Below are 22,089 nucleotides of genomic sequence, written 5' to 3' on the forward strand. Positions count from 1 at the left end.
TGGCTGTGACAAATGGCTGAGTGGAATCCATGCAGATGCTGATGGCTCTCCTGAGGCAGCGTGTGCTAAAAAAGTCTTCCAGGGAAGCTGTATCCTCTGCTGTAAGCTGTAATACTCTGCATTCTGTCCACAGCTTGTACAGCTGTGATACCACACACAAATATAATAAACAGGCTAAAATACTCTTTTTGGTGTACTGAGAGTAACAACACTAAAGCAACTATGATATATTCCGTGTACCATTATATTGTTACAGAATGATTACAATCAAGTGCTTTAAATTTGTAAACAATATGCAATTAATTTTAGAGTATTTGATAAAGTCCGTGTAATGGATGTGAATCTAAAAAAGACCATAGAAATTGTAGCACTGCTCTGACGCTGGATGCCACCCATTTGTAAAACTGAGCAGAAAAGTGCATATTCATTGTGTGAGGCTACTGTGAAAATATGCATGGCATTATGCCAAGTTTAGTTTTTATACATCTCGAAGCGAGAATGGAAACGGGTGTACACTATATTTTTGTGTAGACACTGTTTATACATGAGGCCCCTATTGATTCCGAACTTCTTCCATCTCACAATTATTGAAGCCAATGTGTTCCCTGAAACACTCAAAGTTTTGCAAATGGTTTTATAACCTATTCCTTATCATATTTTGATTGCAGAAGTCCACAGAGAACTCCTTGGACTTCATGGCTTAGTGTTTGTCGTGACATGCAGTGTGAATTGTGGACGTTATACTGTATATGCAATTGTGTGCCTTTCTAAATGATGTTCAATCAACTCAGTTGGCCAAAGGTGAAGTCCAATCAAGTTCTCAACACATCTCAGGGATAATTAAAGCAAACATGATGCACCTGACCACACTTTGGAGTGCCACAGCCAAGGGTTTGAATACTTATAGAAAGGAGAAATGACAGAATTTTGATTTTCAATGAATTTGCAAACCTTTCTGAAAACATGTTTTCCCTTTGTCATTATGTGATATTGAGTGGAGAATGACAACAACAATGGCAAATAAATCAGTTTAAAATTAAATGTACATCAAAATAAACTGTGCAGAAATGGAAGGGGTCTGCATGCTTTCTGAATCCACTGTATGTATTCAATGTAAACTTAAATTAAAACGAATAAAACTGGTTATTGCCAATATAATTTCAATACCTTTAACTTCATTTTTTGTCAAAGTATCTTCCAGAATTACTGTTTTGAATAGGCTCTGTACAACAGTTGGTAATTATATATTTCTAAAAGAATTATATGTAATGCAATGGAAGCCTTGAAAGTTCTGTTTAATGCTTCAGTTTTTCAGTTCAATTCAGTTTATTTTTGTATAGCACCTTTCCCTGAGTGTCGGCTCACATTGCCGTAATAAGTTCACGGGTAACAGCAATTACAAACTTTGCAGATTTTGAATTACATAATGAACACACATAAAGATTTGTTCAAACAACCAGTAAAACAAAATAGTTTGAAACTTATTAACATAAATAGAACATGACAATGTCTGTCTATTAAGAGTAGAACAATGGAGTATGGTCAGTTGACAACAATTCTCCAGTCAGCATCCCTGGAAAATGAAACCTCTTTGGAGTCTACTACTACTTATAACAGACAATGTCAGACACAGTCATAGTCCTGAAGACCTCGGCCAACTGGTCGCCCACCTCCTCCTTGTCATTCTACAGTATAGCGGAGTCTGTAGTTGACTGTTCAATCTGATGACAGATTCTTTCCATCTCATGATTCCAGTGCTCTCGTATCTTAGATTACTTTTCCATAAGCTGGAAAAACAGCTTGAAAGTAAAGCAGTAGCACCACAGGAGGACACCAAGAAGAGAAACAGAATAGAGGAAATTAGCAATGGTTCCTAATTATTGTATTACAAATGATTAACAGATGACGATGCAATATGCACAGTTAATCAGCAGCTCTTGTCAGGGTAGGCAACACTAACGTTGTGAATCAACTTGAATTTAAATGCTGAGACTGAAGAGGCATCTCTTGTACCCTGGACACACTGGAAGCTGTTGTGGAAAAGAGGATGGTGGCAAAATTTGATGCCATCATGAAAAATACCCTTCAATCCCTTCCAATAGGAGCTCGCTTGAAGCAATTTCAGCCACAGGGTGATTCTACTACGGTGTGCTAAGAAGCGGATCTCGGGGTCTTTTTTGCCCTCTGCTATCAGGCAATTCAATGCTTTTTGTACGATTTTAATCTCCACCATTGTCAACTGGCTATAGTTCATCAGTCAATTAATGGACAGATATTGTTGGTTTCCATTTATGTTTAATCAATTCTACCTTGTTTTTTGTGGGTTTTAGCAAATCTGCTTTTATATATGCACTAGTTCTTTATTTGGTAATTAGTATAATTCATTTTAATTGAGAATTTTTCACAGTACTCTGCGCCAGCACTCAGTGGAGAGCGCTATACTAAAAAATAAGTTCAATTGTATTGTATTGTCCGACTATGCAGTTGCACAGGCAGCAGAGTTCAATGTACTGTTAGTTGTGACACATTACTCCCATAACCATCATTAAAATTATCTGCAATGTGTGCCACAGTAGCCCTTCTAGTGGTTTGTACCAGATGGGGCAACCTTCATAGACCTCTTGCACTGATGAGCCTTTCCTATCCAACACTCTGTTGGCAATTCATGGCTCTTCACTCCCCACACCACTGTTGGTAAGTACTTGTGACGTCTGACAATGAGCAGCCCACAATCCATACTGTTTCATAAAATGCCCTAACCTAGTTGTCTAGCCATAAAGATTTGGCCCTTATCAGAGTCACGTGAATTTTTGCACCTGTCTGTACCTTCAGCATTAAACATGTACCTAAATTAATTTTACTGTCTAGTACATCGTTGACCCTGAAATGTGTTGTTGTTATGAGATAATCCATGTAATATTTTAAATAGCATACAAGAAGAAACTGTGTGAGTCGTGGGAGGAATGCGGCCTATTCTGATAGGATCCAACTTGACCATCACAGAACTTACATGTTCACCGATAGGGTCAGTAAAAGATCATCAGTTCACCTAACACATTGGATGGTGGTAGGAAACCAGGAGTACCTAAAGAGCAGAAATACTGAGTTTAGGAGGGGGGATCCATGAGGCAGAAGCACCTGCCACTGTAACACCCAGTGGTTCCTGTAAGAGTAGTTAATTCTAATTAACAGATACATTTGATTTTACTAATTTGTACTTAAATGACTGACCATAATTAAAAAAAAACAAAACAAAATTATATTCAGTTAATAGAAAAATGATGTTGTTTTAATGTATCTTCTCTTGCAGTAAACACCAAAGAATAAATATGCATATTGCCCGCCCATTGCTTTTTTTCCCTTTGACTCATCATTTAAGTTACCGGTGCCAAGCTACATTGTTTCATCTGTTTTGAGTATTGAATACGGAGACACCTGAATCTACAGTAGAAGCGACAAGCTGACACAATGACTGCAGGGCACTTCATTTTTCTAAATCTGGTCTGCCAAAGCTGTAAGTGATAGATCTAATCAGTCCCCTCATGGACCCCGTGATCATCAGAGGTGACTATGTGCAGAGGGTGCAGACCTATAAATACCTGGGAGTACAGCTGGATGATAAATTGGACTGGACTGCCAATACTGATGCTCTGTACAAGAGAGGACAGAGCCGACTATACTTCCTTAGAAGGCTGGCGTCCTTCAACATATGCAATAAGATGATGCAGATGTTCTATCAGATGGTTGTGGCAAACGCCCTCTTCTACGCGGTGGTGTGCTGGGGAGGCAGCATAATGAAGAGGGACGCCTCACGCCTGGACAAACTGGTGAGGAAGGCAGGCTCTATTGTAGGCATGGAGCTGGACAGTTTGACATCTGTGGTAGAGCGACGGGCGCTGAGCAGGCTCCTGTCAATCATGGAGAGTCCACTGCATCCACTAAACAGGATCATCTCCAGACAGAGGAGCAGCTTCAGCGACAGACTGCTGTCACCGTCCTGCTCCACTGATAGACTGAGGAGATCGTTCCTCCCCCACACTATGCAACTCTTCAATTCCACCTGGAGGAGTAAACGTTAACATTATACAAAGTTATTGACTGTTATACCTGCATTTTTACCACTCTTTAATTTAATATTTTTTATCAGTATGCTGCTGTTGGAGTATGTGAATTTCCCCTTGGGATTAATAAAGTATTCACAGCGCATCACTTTTTCCACATTTTGTTATGTTATAGCCTTATTCCAAAATGGATTAAATTCATTTTTTTCCTCAGAATTCTACACGCAACGACCCATAATGATAACCTGAAAAAAGTTTACTTGAGGTTTTTGCAAATTTATTAAAAATAAAAAAACTGAGAAATCTCATGTACATAAGTATTCACAGCCTTTGCTCAATACTTTGTCGATGCACCTTTGGCAGCAATTACAGCCTCAAGTCTTTTTGAATATGATGCCACAAGCTTGGCACACCTATCCTTGGCCAGTTTGGCCCATTCCTCTTTGCTGCACCTCTCAAGCTCCATCAGGTTGGATGGGAAGAGTCAGTGCACAGCCATTTTAAGATCTCTCCAGAGATGTTCAATCGGATTCAAGTCTGGGCTCTGGGTGGGCCACTCAAGGACATTCACAGAGTTGTCCTGAAGCCACTCCTTTGATATCTTGGCTGTGTGCTTAGGGTCGTTGTCCTGCTGAAAGATGAACCGTTGCCCCAGTCTGAGGTCAAGAGCACTCTGGAGCAGGTTTTCATCCAGGATATCTCTGTACATTGCTGCAGTCATCTTTCCTTTTATCCTGACTAGTCTCCCAGTTCCTGCCGCTGAAAAACATCCACCATGCTTCCCTGTAGGGATGGTATTGGCCTGGTGATGAGCGGTGCCTGGTTTCCTCCAAATGTGACGCCTGGCATTCACACCAAAGAGTTCAATCTTTGTCTCATCAGACCAGGGAATTTTCTTTCTCATGCTCTGAGAGTCCTTCAGGTGCCTTTTGGCAAACTCCAGGAGGGCTGCCATGTGCCTTTTACTAAGGAGTGGCTTCCGTCTGGCCACTCTACCATACAGGCCTGATTGGTGGATTGCTGCAGAGATGGTTGTCCTTCTGGAAGATTCTCCTCTCTCCACAGAGGACCGCTGGAGCTCTGACAGAGTGATCATCGGGTTCTTGGTCACCTCCCTGACTAAGGCCCTTCTCCCCCGATCGCTCAGTTTAGATGGCCGGCCAGCTCTAGGAAGAGTCCTGGTGGTTTCAAACTTCTTGCACTTATGGATGATGGAGGCCACTGTGCTCATTGGGACCTTCAAAGCAGCAGAAATTTTTCTGTAACCTTCCCCAGATTTGTGCCTCGAGACAATCCTGTCTTGGAGGTCTACAGACAATTCCTTTGACTTCATGCTTGGTTTGTGCTCTGACATGAACTGTCAACTATGGGACCTTATATAGACAGGTGTGTGCCTTTCCAAATCATATCCAATCAACTGAATTTACCACAGGTGGACTCCAGTTAAGCTGCAGAAACATCTCAAGGATGATCAGGGGAAATAGGTTGCACCTGAGCTCAATTTTGAGCTTCATGGCAAAGGCGGTGAATACTTATGTACATGTGCTTTCTCAATTTTTTAATAAATTTGCAAAAATCTCAAGTAAACTTTTTTCATGTTGTCATTATGGGGTGTTGTGTGTAGAATTCTGAGGAAAAAAATGAATTTAATCCATTTTGAAATAAGGCTGTAACATAACAAAATGTGGAAAAAGTGATGCGCTGGGAATACTTTCCGGATGCACTCTATCTATCTATCTATCTATCTATCTATCTATCTATCTATCTATCTATCTATCTATCTATCTATCTATCTATCTATCTATCTATCTAGAGTATGCAATTATGCAATAGCTTTTAATATGGTAATACAGTAGCTGTGGAAGAAATTTTTTTTAACGGACACCATCTACTGGAATGTCTCAGTTTAAGCAATAACCCACATGCAGGAGAAAGCATCAATCATTTTTCTTTATCTAAATCTTGCAAGAGGCAATAGTATATCTTATTAGCAAGTGTTACAAAGGAAAAAATATCCTCTGCGCTATATTTATACAATTCATTGATTAGGTCACAATACCAAGGAATTCATTACATAATCAGAAAACTTTTAACATGATTGGTTACACCCAGTTGCTAATGGGATGATGCCTTAAATAACTACAATCAACCCCGACAACTAGGTTGATTGATAGTTCTTAAGAATATGCGACTTTGCAGGAGGGTTAAAAGTACACTCCGAGCACGTTCATTTTATGTTCTGAACCATATGTTTTCTAAGTTTGCCATCAACAGGAAACTTAGCACATAACAATAGAACAATGTTAGACCTTAAAATATGTCATTCTTTTTGCTACAGAATAACTAAAATGCATTTATCATAGTGAATAATAAAATAACAACTTCAGCCTTTAAGCATAAGCTCAAAAGAATATGAGACTCAGCACATGCTAGATGCACATCAGATTAGGATTCATATTCAAGTCTTGCATAGTCAATATCTTTTTTGGACAACCTGGTAAGTGTATGAGGAGGAGGAGTGGAGGCAGAAAGACCCAAACCGATTGTCTGTTGTGTAGGAGACCACAAGGGAAGTCAAGAAGTGTATGGTTATACAAGGAGAGATCATAACAGCACAGTACAGTATACAGCATAAACCCTTTATATTCTCTTAGATATTAGGTAAGATTTGTTAATATTATGTATGTAAACATACTGTTTATATACAGTAAAACCTAAATGTTATTTTAAAGATATCGAGCATCTCCGATATCACATATGTTACAGCCATTACGATAGACAGGCCACCAGCAATAAATATATACAATGAAAGAAAAACTGTATACAGTAAAATGTACGTACAATTACACTAAACGTACATACATGTACTAAGTACGTAGAAAATTAGTTATGGGTACTCACCAACAATGACACGACGACTTGACCGATAACAATGAGTTTAATTTTAACAAATGAGAGCGTTACAGCTCTTCTAAAGTAGCCTCTTCAGGCGACTGTGTAGCACCGCCGTTGTTGTCTGGAGTTTCTTCTTCCACTGATGGCGTACTAGGCAGTGTTTTGCGGGTAAGGAATATCGTGATGGCCAGTTGCTGGCACTGCTTTTTCATTTGTGTAAGGAGGTTTTTATACACTTCTGTGGTGTTGTCAAGAGCATTTCTAAATTGCAAAGAACGAATCATTTGCGGGTCACATTCTTCAACCGATGTCTGGGGATCTTTTGCCATTCGTAGAATGGTCGTGAGACGCTCAAGAGTTAGGCCGGCGTCTTCTTCCTGTGCTGGGTCCTCTTGTTCCTTATCTTCCTCGCTCGCTGACTTGGTCATCTCGGCCAAATCTTCGTCACTCAGCGTCTCGGAGTGGAGATCAAGCAGCTCATTGACGTCATCAAAAGTCATGTCATTGAATCCTTCTCCTCCTAGCAGTATCTGCAGAAAAGCCCTTATAGTCATGCACGACTTCTGGCCACAATTTCTTCCAGCAGGCATTAACCCTCTCTTTCTTCATATCAATAAGGGCCTTCTGCACATTCACCAGACACGATGTGATCATGTACTTATGCCAGTACTCCTTCAGGGAAATGTCATCATCCGTGTCCATTGCCTCGACCATGCGTTGCAGGGTGTTCCTGGTGTACAACGCCTTGAAAGCCCAGATAACTCCCTGATCCATTGGCTGAATCAGTGACATCGTATTCGGCGGCAAGAACTCTATTTTTACGCCTTGGTAGGATAGATCCAAGGGATGACCGCCAGCGTTGTCCAGAAGTAAAAGAACTTTGAACTCCAGCCCTTTCTCTGCCAGAAAGATCTTTACCTCTGGGATGAAACATTAGTGAAACCAATCCAACGTCAGGAGTTTTGTAATCCAGGCTTTCGGGTTGTGCATCCAGTACACAGGCAGCAGGTTTTTATTCTTGTTTTCAGGGCCCAGGGGTTTTTGGACTTATAAATGTGCCGCACATGACCAGTGTGATACAATCTTTGTGAGCCTTAAACCCCGGGGCTTTTGCCTCTTCCTTCATGATAAAAGTATGAGATGGCATCAGCTTCCAAAATAGGGCTGTCTCATCCATATTAAACACTTGTTCAGGCCGATATCCGCCTTCCTCAATGATCACCATGAACGTGTCAGCGACATATTTCTCAGCTGCGGCTTTATCTGTGGAGGCAGCCTCTCCATGCAGGTTCACGCTGGCCAAGTTAAACCTTTTCTTGAATTTTTTAAACCAACTATTGCTGGCAGTAAATTCACTTTTCTTCCAGGGGGATTCAACAGTAGTTCCAGGATGAGGGTCGTCATCTAGAGCATCTCCAGCATCCGCAAACTTATCATGAACTTGCTTGTTCTTCTCTCGGATGATATTGGTGTCCAAGGGAGTGCTCTTCTTCCGGCAGTCTTCAATCCAAATCCCTAAAGCAGATTCCATCCGGACTACCGCCTTATTACATCCACTTACAACTCATTTTGTGCCCTGGTTAAAGGACACGTAGATCTTGTATTCTTTTCCTCCTTTTTAATATAACGAACCGTGGACTCGTTGATGCCATAATGGTGTCCTACAATGATGTAGCTGTTCCCTTCCTTCAATATATCCAAAACATTTTTTCTTTTTGGTAATCATTAGCTTGGGCACGGCCCCTGAAGCAGTAGCTGGAGCAGATCATTTTAGAGCCATAAAGAAGGGCTTGACTTTGCACAAAGATAAACACAAAAGAGCACATAAGTTAACTCTTTACACAGCGAAACATGTTGATGCTGAATGAGCGAGACAAGATTTCCTGATTAACGCAAAGCAGAAATGAATTCTGCGCTCCATCACTGAGCCAATCAGCACCCATGAACATAACCGCATGCTCTGATTGGGTAGCTTCTCAGCCATCCGCCAATAGCGTCCCTTGTATGAAATCAACTGGGCAAACCAACTGAGGAAGCGTGTACCAGAAATAAAAAGACCCATTGTCCGCAGAAACCTGTGAACCAGCAAAAAATCCGCGATATATATTTAAATATGCTTACATATAAAATCCACTATAGAGTGAAGCCGCGAAAGTCGAAGTGCAATATAGCGAAGGATTACTGTATACGTTGATGATAATGGATTGCAGAGTTGTAAGGGGGTGTAAAAGGAAGTCCAGATCTGGTAACACAAATGATCCAATGGTGGCGACTCAGAGAAGGAGAACTTAGAAAGTGGTTTAGGAAAAGGTTATGGAGAGAAAAATGGCCAAAGGGGTTTATAAATGAATGATAGGAAGGAAATAGTTTTATATAAAGTAGTGGTACTAGAAGTGTTAGGAAAGTCAATGGGGAGATAAGGAAATGTGATGGTGGAATGGAGAGGCGCAAGCAGCAATGCAGGCCAAAAAGGATGCAAAGAGAGCAGTGGCAGGGGCAAAAGTGGAGGCACTAGATGAGGTATGGAAGGAAATGGAAACTCCAGAAGGAGAGAAAAGGAAACTCAGAATTGTGAAGGCTTGAGACAAAGCAACAAAAATCTTTACCCAAATCAAGCAGATAAAGAATGAATGGGGAATTGTACTAAGTAATGTGGATAAAATTAAGGAAATAGGAATGAATACTTTGAGAAACTGTTAAAAGAGGAAAATCCAAGGGTAGTATTCAAAGATGGAGTACCAAACGAGGGTGTGACAACGGGTATAATTATGGAAGAAGTCAAACAGGCATTGGAAAGAATGGGAAGACAACTGGACTAGATGTGATACTGCCAGAATCATGGAAGGGTCTGAGTGAGGAAGGAGTGGATTTGTTATTGGAGCTGATGTTGAAGGTCTATTAAGAACAGAAGATGAAAGATCAGTGGAACACTAGCATTATTGTGTCTATATATAAGGAGAAGGGTGACATCGAGGATTGTGAAAATTTTAGGGATTTAAAGCTGCCGTTACTTACAATGAAAATATGGGAAAGTAGAAAGGATAAAAGACTGAGAATGACTGAGAGAGATGATGATGAGCAAAGAATAGTTTGTATTTATGCCAGAAAAAGATATAACAGATTTGATTTTTATCACTACAAGACAATATAATGGAAAGTATAGAGAGAAGCAGAACAGACTGCATTTGACATTTGTAGATTTAGAGAAGGCATATGATTGAGTTCCACAGTGAGAAACATGAAGATGTAGGAAAAAGAAAAGTATGTAGGGATAATTAAGGATGTTTGAGGAGGCCTGTGCACAAGTGAGATATAGTGTAGGAATTACAGATGGATTTGCAGTTAAGGTTGGGTTATATAAAGGATCATCATTAAACCCATATCTTTTTACTCTAGTTATGGATGTTATTGCTAGGGTAACAGTAAGTCAAGCCCCATGGGCATGCTATTTGCAGATAACATCATGCAATGTGGCACCTCTACGAATATTATGGAAAGAAAACTGGAGCTGTGAAAAAGACCTTTTTATAGGATAGAGGCCTTAAGGTTAGTAGGAAAAAGACAGAATATTTAAGTTTAAAGGGACAAGAACAAGATGGAGAAGACAAGCTCCAAGGAGAAATGCTTAAAATGGTGGAAAAATCCAAATATTTAGGATCAACAATAACAGAGGATGGAGAGACAGATCTAGAAATAAACCATAGAATGCAATCATGTTGGAAAAATTAGAAAAAGGTATTGAACGTGTTATGTGACCATTGCATCAGTGCCAGAGTGATGGTTAAAGTGTATAAAACAGTGATCCATTGTTGCATGGATCAGAAACATAAATTAAAAATGTGCAAGAAAGGAACCTGGAGGCTACAGAAATGAGGATATTGAGAGAGATGTGTAGAGTAACAGAGCTTGAATAAGAACAGGAATGATGAGTCAGACATACTATTAAAGTTGGGGGAATCTCAAAGAAACTACAAGAAAGAAGTTTATAGTGGAATGGACATGTAATGAGAAGAGAGGGAAACGATGGGGGGAGAATAACTATGAACATGGAGGATGGAGTAAAAGAGGATGACCAAGCAGAAAGTGAGTGGACTGTGTGAAAGGGGATCTAAGGGGAATAGGGGTATCTGGTAAGGAAGTGTATAACAGGTGAGGGTGGGAGGAGGCTGGTCAAATAAAGTAACACCACACGACAGTGGAAAAAGCTTTAGAAGAAGATGAAGTATATTACAAGTGTTCTTGTAGCATTGTATCTCAGGTAAGTAACTCGATGCAGGGCAGCACCCACAACAGAAATTAATGAGAGTCTGGAGACAAATCCAATTGACATTTAATTTATATAAAACTTGAGCCTCAATATAAAAGAAAAGTCTGATGCAATCAAAGTAACATTGGCTAGATGTATTAACATGGATATACCATATATTGTGGTATGCAACCCTTTAATTGCCAAATACATCCTATCCTGTAATTACGTGGGCTTTAATAAAGCCTTTTGGAAATGAAGCATCTTGACTGATATTGAATGTATTGATATTGAAGGTTAAAATAACAGAATACAATAACACAGTCCATCTTGAGAGGCGCTGCTATTTCTCTAGAATTATAAATAACAATGCTAGTAATCCCAGAGTCTTATTCTCTACGATTGATCGTCTGCTAAACCCAGGTAACTCAAAGGAATGCCTCCAAAATACTACCAGTAAAACTTTTGAGACTATTGCTGTATTTTTCAATCAAAAAATTAATAATATTAGAAATAATATAGTATATCTCCCCAACACTGCGGATCCTCTTAAGCCCCAGTACTCCATTATAAACAAATTAAACTCTTTCACCAGGAAAGATTTACCTGATTTACATAAAATAATTTCTCAACTGAGACCCACCACCTGCATCCTTGACCCAATACCAACGAGTTTTTTCAAAGTAGTATCGGGCATGCTAATTGATAATATTCTTGACATAGTAAACTTGTCATTAGATGCGGGGGTCTTCCCAGACTGTCTTAAGACTGCTGTAGTTAAACCCCTACTCAAGAAAAATAATCTTGAACCCTCTGCTTTTGAAAAGTTTGGACCAATTTCTAACCTGCCTTTCTTAAGTAAAATTCTAGAAAAGGCAGTCATTATGCAGCTAAATGACCACCTCAATAAACATGCTATTCTTGATAAGTTTCAGTTGGGTTTCAGAATCACAGCACAGAAACTGCACTCGTTAAAGTAGTAAATGACTTGTGGGTAAATGCAGACAGAGGTCATTTAACTGTTCTCATCCTCTTAAATCTGAGTGCCGCATTTGATACCATTGATCACAATATTCTTAGAAATCGCCTTAGTCAATGGGTGGGCCTCTCTGGCAGCATCTTAAATTGGTTTGAGTCCTACCTGGCAGGTAAAAAATTCTTTGTTAGTTGTGGTACGTATAACTCAAAGACAAATGATATTCTATATGGTGTTCCACAAGGATCTATCCTGGGTCCGCTGCTCTATTCGATCTACATGCTTCCATTAGGTCAGATTATCTCGGGGCATAACGTGAGCTACCACAGCTATGCTGATGACACACAGCTGTATTTATCAATAGCACCTGATGACCCTGACTCTGTTGTCTCACTAACACAATGTCTTACTTGTGTTTCTAAATGGATGAATAGTAATTTTCTCAAGCTAAATAAAGAGAAAACAGAAATTTTAGTGATTGGCAATAATGGATATAATGAGGTTATTAAAAATAAACTTGATGCATTAGGATTAAAAGTCAAGATGGAGGTAAAGAATTTAGGGGTAACTGTTGACTGTGACCTGAATTTTAAATCGCATATTTATCAGATCACTGGGACAGCATTTTTTCACTTAAGAAATATAGCAAAAGTTAGACCTCTTATATCATTGAAAGATGCTGAGAAATTAGTTCACGCTTTTGTTTTCAGTTGACTAGATTACTGTAACGCACTCCTCTCAGGACCACCCAAAAAAGACATCAATCATTTGCAACTAGTGCAGAACGCAGCTGCTAGAATCCTAACTAGGAAAAGAAAATCCGAACACATTTCTCCAGTTTTGATGTCACTACACTGGTTACCTGTGTCATTCAGAATTGACTTTACTGCTTATGGTTTACAAAGCCTTAAATAATCTCGCTCCATCTTATATATCGGAATGTCGGAATGTCTGACACCTTATATTCTAAATCGGAACTTTAGATCCTCAAATGAGTGTCTGCTTAGAATTCCAAGAGCAAAACTTAAAAGAAGTGGTGACGCGGCCTTCTGCTGTTATGCACCTAAAATCTGGAACAGCCTGCCAATAGGAATTTGCCAGGCTAATACAGTGGAGCACTTTAAAAAACTGCTAAAAATGCACTACTTTACTTTAACATGGCTTTCTCTTAACTTCATTTTAGTTTAATCCTGATACTCTGTATATTTCATTAATTATCATAACTATTCATAGTGGCTCCAAAATCCATACTAACCCCTACTCTCTCTTCTGTTTTTTTTTCCCGGTTTTCTGTGGTTTTCTGTGGTGGCGACCTGCGCCACTACCACCTAATCAAAGCACCGTGATGTTCCTACATTGATGGATTAAAAGCCAGAAGTCTGCATGACCATCATCATCAAGTCCTTCCATGAGAACCCTAAATACAAAAAGGACTGTTTCATTTATGTTAGGTATATAGCTATATAAATAAATGTTGTTGATGTTGTTGACTGAGCATGCAAACACATTCACAGGTTTAATTTTATGAGCAAATATTTCTAGAGAATAGAAAATATAATTGATCTTGGAACAAACTGCTCCAGCCACCACCTCTTAACACTGACAAACCTTTTCTTATCGTCCTGCAGGGTCAAAGTGCCGGCAGGTTTTTGTTTCATCTCAATGTCTTAATGAGTAGTCAATATTTTCTATTGAAGAGCATTTTTAGGCTTTATTTTAGTTGTCTTTTAGTTGTATTTTAGAAGATTGACCATCTCTGATTGCTTATTTTAGCCTTAAATGGCTGAATTCACAGTTTTAACTGTGACTGATCAGCAATAAGATGCAAGTGACAAAGAAACCAGCATTTTTCCATCTAACTTGTTTCTGTTTTCACCTGTGTGTATTCATCATGAGCTGTATGGTTTAATAAAATATTTGAAAGGAAACTAAAGAGAAAATTTGAAGGACTGTGAATTAATAGTCCACTTCAAGCTACAAATCATTTGGATCATATTTTTAAATAGTAAGCAAATCTCTCTATTTTAAAAGAATATCCTGAGACGAGACAAGACGAGACACTCCTCTCAACCATATTCAACCACACACACGGTTCTCTCCCCTCTCATTCGTGTGAATGCTGTTGTCAGACATAGTTCCTGCGCTCTCAGCTCCAATAAAAGAAGACTTATTATGTCCAAATCTTATTGAAGAATTTCATCACGAAGGGTTAGCAACAGAAAAAATGAGTACACGGGCAATCCTAGCACCGAGAAACAAAATGAAATCAAATGAATTACTGCAAAAATTGTCGATCGGTTACACAGCAAATTGGTTAAATGCGTATCAACAGACTGCTGAAACAGCTGGTGGTGATGGTGTGAAAGATGGAAATATCAACTTACAATATCACGAAGAATATCTACAACCATTAACACCGTCCGTTCTTCCACCTCCTGAATTACTGTTGAAAAACAGATATATCCAAGAAAGGTAATGCAGTACATCTTCAGGGATAACATTAGATAACAAAGGAGATCTTGATATGCCAAAAGTTAACAGTTTCCGGTTTGAATAGCTTTGGCAAAGACAATTAACAAATCATGGAGACAAACATTCGAATAAGTTCATTTATTTATTAGAGAGAAAGAAACGAAATTCACTCACGGGCAGTCATATGTTGTGTTGTCACGCGATAAGTCCAAACACAGAAACAAAATTCAATGTAATATTGAGTAAAATTTAATAAAAATTGTTTTTACTGAAGTTTTACAGTAAAAGTGAAGTTAATTTTGAGGTCAAACAGAACAAAATCATATAACGCAGGGGTGGCAAACTCCAGTCCTGGAGTGCCGCAGTGGCTGCAGGTCTTCTTCATTAGTTTTTGTTGCTAACTAACTTCTTTTGCCTTAATTTTGACTAACTTGATTCAGGCACCTTAGTTGTTTCTTTTTCTTTAATTAACTGCCAAACAACAATGAGACACAATACAAGGCACCACATGACCAGCTCACCCGTGCCCATCACACAATATCTGAAAATAAAGAAAGGTGAAGGTCTCAGTAAGGTTGATCACTCAGGTCACCAAACCATTCTGACAATGTTCTTAGAAAAAACAGAAAATCAATAGTTATGGAAATGTCTGCTGTGTCAGAATGAGAGCAGCAACAAGCCATGGAATTAAATGACGAGTTTAATTAACAGCAAGAATTGGCTTCTCATTTAGAAACTAGTTGGAGTGAAATGAGTTGGAGTTTGAAGCCCCAATTTAGCTGGTCAACTGTTGACTTGTTTCACATTTGATTTCTGTTTGGCTGTCATTTAATGAAGAAAATAATTAATTCAGATCAAAGAATCCTTAAAAACAGGGCTATTAAAACGAAGGGAAAAAGAAGTTAATTAGCAATTAAAACTGGTCACTGATTAGGAAAAGGGCTAGAATGAAAACCTGCAGCCACTGCGGCACTCCAGGACTGGAGTTTGCCACCCCTGGTATAACACAATGAATATCTCTAACGCAACATGAAACATAATTTACTTTCAAATTATTACGTTTTACTACTTTTTAATATGGTTAATTACATCGCTGTAATGTAAAATAGTTAGTTCGATTATGCATATTTAACAATTCCCATGAAAATAACAATCTGTTTAAATTGTACATACATGTGTAGCACCGGCCAGGGGGTTGGCGAGCAGAGCCCCCTTGTTTACAAAATAAGAATTGATTAACATGGCAGAATTAAAACACTGGCAACCAATAAAATGAAGTAAGAACTGTTTTTAACAAGGATTGGTTTCTAATTAAACAGTCATTTTAGACAACAACTTGCAGCCACAATGGTCATTTAGGACCCTACCCCAGGTTTAAAGACATCTCAAAATTAACTTTAAGATTTCTTTAAATGAATTATGGATATGAGAAGCTATATCTATTAGAAGATGTCCAAAATGTACTTTAGGAGATCTCAAATTTTCTTTGCAGCATCTTAGAATGACCCTGTGCAAATTTTAAGATTTTTGCATAAAAAAAAACTTTAGATGAATGAAAAGTGTTGAGCCATTGTTATAAATGAACTCCAAACATGGACATCCTTTATTTTTCACCTACAGGTGGTGTCCCACGTGCTCTTGCTAATGCAGCATTGCAGAATGAAGAAATCATATGGAGCACTTCCTTTTTACTTTTAGGTTTATTTACATAACATATTTGAATATATTAATTTTCACCAATCAGCTTTAGATAAATGGTATACTCCAGAAATACATCGCTGAATTAAGTATTTTGTAAAGTCCTAAACTATCCATCCATCCATCCATTATCCAACCCGCTATATCCTAACTACAGGGTCACGGGGGTCTGCTGGAGTCAATCCCAGCCAACTTAGGGTGCAAGGCAGGGAATAAACCCCGGGCAGGGCACCAGCCCACCACAGAAGTCCCAAACTAGTTAGTCCTAAGTATAAGAAAGAAGTACTTTTTATGTGAAAAGTGTTATCAAAACAGAAAGTTAAATGTTATATTGGAAACAGTCAGGCAGATTCAAACACTTTCTTTTCCCTTACGAGATATCCCTAAATGCAATTCAAGATAACTCAAAATGACATCCTGTAAAATTGCTTATTTTTTCTATGGGGTCTTCCCATATATTTTAATACTATATACAGTAAAGAAAATAAGTTATTTCTAAATATGACATGTGGCACTAATTCCCAAGTAATGTGGTAAAAAGGTGCCACTGGGATTTGTCAAATTTACCACCCAAAACTGTTATTTTATTTTTTAAAATGGTACTTACCTTGTGTGATTTTTATCTGGAATGGAGATAACAAAGCTTCTCCTGGAATGGGCAGCTATGGTGAGACCAGACACTGCATTGGCGATTCTAGATTGTCCCTAGGGGGTGTGTGTGTGTGTGTGTGTGTGTGTGTGTGTGTGTGTGTGTGTGCATGCCCTGCGGTGGGCTGGCGCCCTGCCCGGGGTTTGTTTCCTGCCTTGTGCCCTGTGTTGGCTGGTATTGGCTCCAGCAGATCCCTTTGATCCTGTAGTTAGGATATAGCGGGTTGGATAGATAGATAGATAGATAGATAGATAGATAGATAGATAGATAGATAGATAGATAGATAGATAGATAGATAGATAGATAGATAGATAGATAGATAGATAGATAGATATGTGAAAGTCACTATATAATAGATAGATAGATAGATAGATAGATAGATAGATAGATAGATAGATAGATAGATAGATAGATAGATAGATAGATAGATAGATAGATAGATAGATAGATAGATAGATAGATGATGGACGGACGGACGGACGGACGGACGGACGGATAGATATAGGAAGGAAACTACAGAGATATCTAAGAGGCACCCCATGTTAGTGGGATCTGCTGCAGTCTTCCTCGCTCTATTCTTAATCTTAACAATAGCAGTAGACTCATGTATTGATGGAAGTTGACAGCCAATGGTCTTCTTGACATCTCAAACTAACTGTTGTGGTCTTGTCTAGAAAAGGGACAAGGTGGAATAAAACCACTCTGTGACAGAAAAGTTTACAGCGATGATGATAGCCAAATGAAAAAATTCTGCTGGATAGATAGAGAATTGGCAATCTTCCTAAGCTTTTGTAGGATTAAGAATCTCTGCTGTGCCTTTCTAATTATGAAGCTGATATTCTTTTCCCACTTTAGACTGTTGGTAATGGTGGTCCCTAACGCTTTAAATGACTCAACCATGGATACAGCCTAGTCATAGTTTTCTAGGCAGGAACAAACCGAAAGTTGTCTGTGTAGGACAATTAAAATGTCCACTGACCTTTCACATTAAGAAGGTGTTTCTGTCCACAGAAATTCTCCTCAGTTGTGAAGTGGTTGGCTTTGTTGGGCTGAATAGCTTGTTCTTGTCTAGGTTGTTCTACTGTTCTAAAATTGAATTCTTCATTCATTGCACAATTTATTTGTAAGATTTTATAGCATTGCTTTCTGTAGTGCTACATTTTGCATTTGATGATATTTAAAAGAGTGACATGATGTCTAAATACTGCAGTTCTCCTTTATCAGTCTGTATTACTTATGGATATACACATAAACATGAAAAATGAAAATTAGTCAGGTGTTTTACTGTACTGTCACTAGCTTCTGTGTGAATTTCCCCTTGGAATTAATAAAGTATCTATCTATCTATCTATCTATCTATCTATCTATCTATCTATCTATCTATCTATCTATCTATCTATCTATCTATCTATCTATCTATCTATCTATCTATCTATCTATCTATCTATCTATCTATCTATCTATCTATCTTCTAAAGTTTAGAACAACAGAATGAATGCAATCAACCTGCCCCCCCCCAATATCTGATTCTTTACATAATGTTCTACTTAAGTACTCCATGCTTTTACAAAATACGCACTTACTAATCTAAATCTGACTTGAAAAAAGTTGCAGGAGAGCCACCCATTGAGGACAGCCCACCCAAATGTAATATAAAAGACATTCATGCTACAGACAGGATGTAACATTTTTTAAAATGATCCTTTTCTCATAAGAGACCTGATATTAGAGGACCGAAAACATGAAAATTCTCTGCAACCTTTTCATTATAAGTGGTAAGTTGATACTTTCCTTAATAATTTAGAGCTGCCTTGCTGCAGATGTTTGATGAAACCTTTTTTATGTAAATGAACATGTTAAAAAATATCATTTATGCTTTGTAATTGTCTAGTTGCTATTTCTTTTAACCTAGTATTAACGTTGTATGATTTTTTGATTACTGTTTGTTTAATAATACTGACCTTTCCAGAGAAGGCTCTTGCCATGTGCTAAGTAATCCCCATTTAAAACTCTTTTTCTCTACAGCCCTAAGCTGGTTTAGAAAATTGTTGGCATCATAGCTGCCTTTTCTTTATATATTCCTATACAAACTAAAATATATATTTTTATGTGCATTTCAGTAATACGTTTCCAAACAGCATTTAATTCCTCAATACTGAAATGACTACTTTAAATTTCATATAATAACCTTTTGAAGCTAAACATATCACTCTATTATTTTCTCTAAATTAAAATGCACATTAATATAAATAAAACAAATGGAAGGTTTCTGATAACTTTTAAGACTCATTTTATTTTTTTCAGACATTTCTTTAGAATTAAAGTAATAATTTAGGAACTAGTTCAGATGTGCAAGAAGAATTGTTGCACTTTCATGATCTTTTTATTTTCTAGGTGTAACTCTTGCAAGTATCGTTGTGCAGCCTCATCAGTCTCTTACTGCCCAAGTGGGGGGATCGGTAACTTTGGAGTGTTTTATAAACCCAAGTCATCGGTATAACTTTATTTGGCTTAAGCAGGAGTTTGGCCAGTCTCCTCGATACATAGTTTCATCTTTTGGCTTTTTAGATGAGGTTTTGTTTCATAATGAATTTCTTGGGAGCTCTCGTCATCACATCGTAAAAAACAACACTACGTTCAACCTGATAATTGCTGACCTTGAGCTATCAGATACGGGAATCTATTCCTGTGGAGTAGTAAAATATGGAAATGTCATCTTTGGTAATGGAACTGAACTGTGCCTCACAGGTAATTAAATGCAAGTATATCAGGGGCCCTTTTCTTTTCAAAGTAGTTAGATGATATGTCGGTTGAGCTTTGCAGATAGAATTTATAGAAATTGAAATTGTTAGCTCTCTACTAAAAATGTAACAAATGTCATTGTCGGGATGTTTTAGTAACAGGAAAATTGAATAACTTTTACTTTGTCATGGATTATATATTTAATGTTTATTAATGTAGTATTTTGTTAAATATTTAATGCGACTTCCGTGAATTTTTACTGGTGCTCCAGTGTTATTTCAAAGACATGCTTATGGCTGTCTGTAAAAGGACCTGGTTTGAGAACATACTGAACTGTACCAGCTCAGCAATGGTCTACCATCTCAACCAATCAAAATTATTTGATAACACATATGAAGTAAATAGACTGAACAATTTACTCAGTATGTGTGTGTATATAATACAGTATAATATAATATAATATAATATAATATAATATAATATAATATAATATAATATAATAATAATAATAATAATAATAAGTTGTTTTATCTACATAGAACCTTTAATATACTCAAGGACACTTTACAATTCAATACACACATTAACAAGAGGGTAGAAATTACATACAAGAAAATGAATAATACTTGTTGATGAGATGTGTTTTTAACAGGAGTTTGAAATGAATAATAGATTTTCCTTGCGAAGGCTGAGAGGAAGAGCATTCCAAATTTTAGGGACTATCACACTGAAAGCTCTGCCACCCATAGTTACTAACCTGTATTTAGGTACAGTGAGTAAGTTAGCGTCCGATGATCGTAATGCATAGCAGTGGAAGCTTAGATCATGCTGGCGAATAATCTCACCTAATGGGTGCATATAGATGTTAAAGAGAATTGGACTTAGAACATAATATAATATAATATAATATAATATAATATAATATAATATAATATAATATAATATAATATAATATAATATATATACACACATATGAATGGACGAGAAAAAATACAGGTTCATAAAAATATAAATGGGTTCAGATATACTGTATATACAGTAGTGGTTCAGAAAAATTAGTTTGAATATATACAATCTTTTTTCCTAAACAGCCCCTCATACATACACATGTATAAATATATATGTATATAATATTTGTTATAGGTACTATAAACACACACATACAGTATATATCTATCTATTATATAAAAAAATCTTGGATTGAGACGTGATCATCTTGGAGAGACACTTTGAAGTCCCGCGAGACTACTTGCACGTCATGCCCTACTTACAAACAATTTCTCTGAGACACTTTAACGTTCCATGAGACAAGGAAGTGAGACAAAAGGACAGCTGCTGTACAGGCTTTTAAATGATCAACGTGCAGTGCGACATGCAGATCACTCAGCTTGGTAACAGCAGCTGATCCATCCGCATCTCCTTAGCGTGTGTTCAGCACCCCCCTTCACAACGCAAGCGGCAAATATGCAAAGTGGCAAGTGTGAAGCGCGCTTAAGTATTCCATGCTTTTACAAAATGCGCACTTACTAATCTAAATCTGACTTGAAAAAAGTTGCTGGAGAGCCACCCATTGAGGACAGCCCACCCAAATGTAATATAATTTCTTGATAATTTCTACAGGAAGGGTATTTAAAGGTTACATTGCTGCATTTTGTGGATAATGAATGCTCTTTTAGTCTCATCTGTGATTTCTGGTGTCCGTTTGATAGATGTTGTGGCTAAGTGTGATGTGGTCGAAATGAGGATTAGCACCACCAAACTGTATGCCATGGTCCATTCCTAGATGAGAGTGGCTTCTTTTTCACAAGCAAGAGGAGAGGATTTCAAGTTCCTGTGTTTGACATTTACAAGTGTTGCTAGGGGTGATCATTAGAACGTTACAAAAATTGTGACAACAGGCCATTTACCCAAACAAGTCTGTCTATCCTCTTCAACTACATTCACTAAAATAACATGAAGTCGTAATCTGAATGTCCCCAAAATCCTACTCTCCACCACACGGCTAGGTAATTAATTCCACGTGTCAATAATTCTTTGACTAAGGCAAACTCTTCTTAACTTGTGTGCAAAATCTGCCCTCAGCAAGTTTACAACTGAGTCTTCATGTTCTTGTTGCAGAATTTATTTTAAAGTAACAAGTGGAATCTACTGGAGTAATAATATCTTTCATAGATTGAAACACTTCAGTCATGTTACTTCTTAATCTCTGTTTGCTTAAATTGAAAAGTTTCATTCCCTTATTGCTCATACCTCTCAGGAGTGGAATCAGCCTAGTCGCTCTTCTTTGAACTTTCTCTTTTTTTATATTTTTATTGGTTTTAATTAGAAACAGATAACATTCCATACAGTC

General features: G+C 37.8%; 1 protein-coding gene across 1 annotated transcript in view; it reads left to right on the forward strand.

Moving 5' to 3' along the window:
• LOC114651265 (uncharacterized) overlaps positions 1-22,089 on the forward strand; it is a 72,022-nt gene that overhangs the window by 39,558 nt on the left and 10,375 nt on the right. Inside the window, exon 5 of the mRNA XM_051926675.1 lies at positions 19,392-19,745. Coding sequence (XP_051782635.1) covers positions 19,392-19,745 — 354 coding nt within the window. The remainder of the gene's footprint in view (positions 1-19,391; positions 19,746-22,089) is intronic.

Source organism: Erpetoichthys calabaricus, chromosome 4, assembly GCF_900747795.2.
Source record: "Erpetoichthys calabaricus chromosome 4, fErpCal1.3, whole genome shotgun sequence".
NCBI classification, from domain to species: domain Eukaryota; kingdom Metazoa; phylum Chordata; class Cladistia; order Polypteriformes; family Polypteridae; genus Erpetoichthys; species Erpetoichthys calabaricus.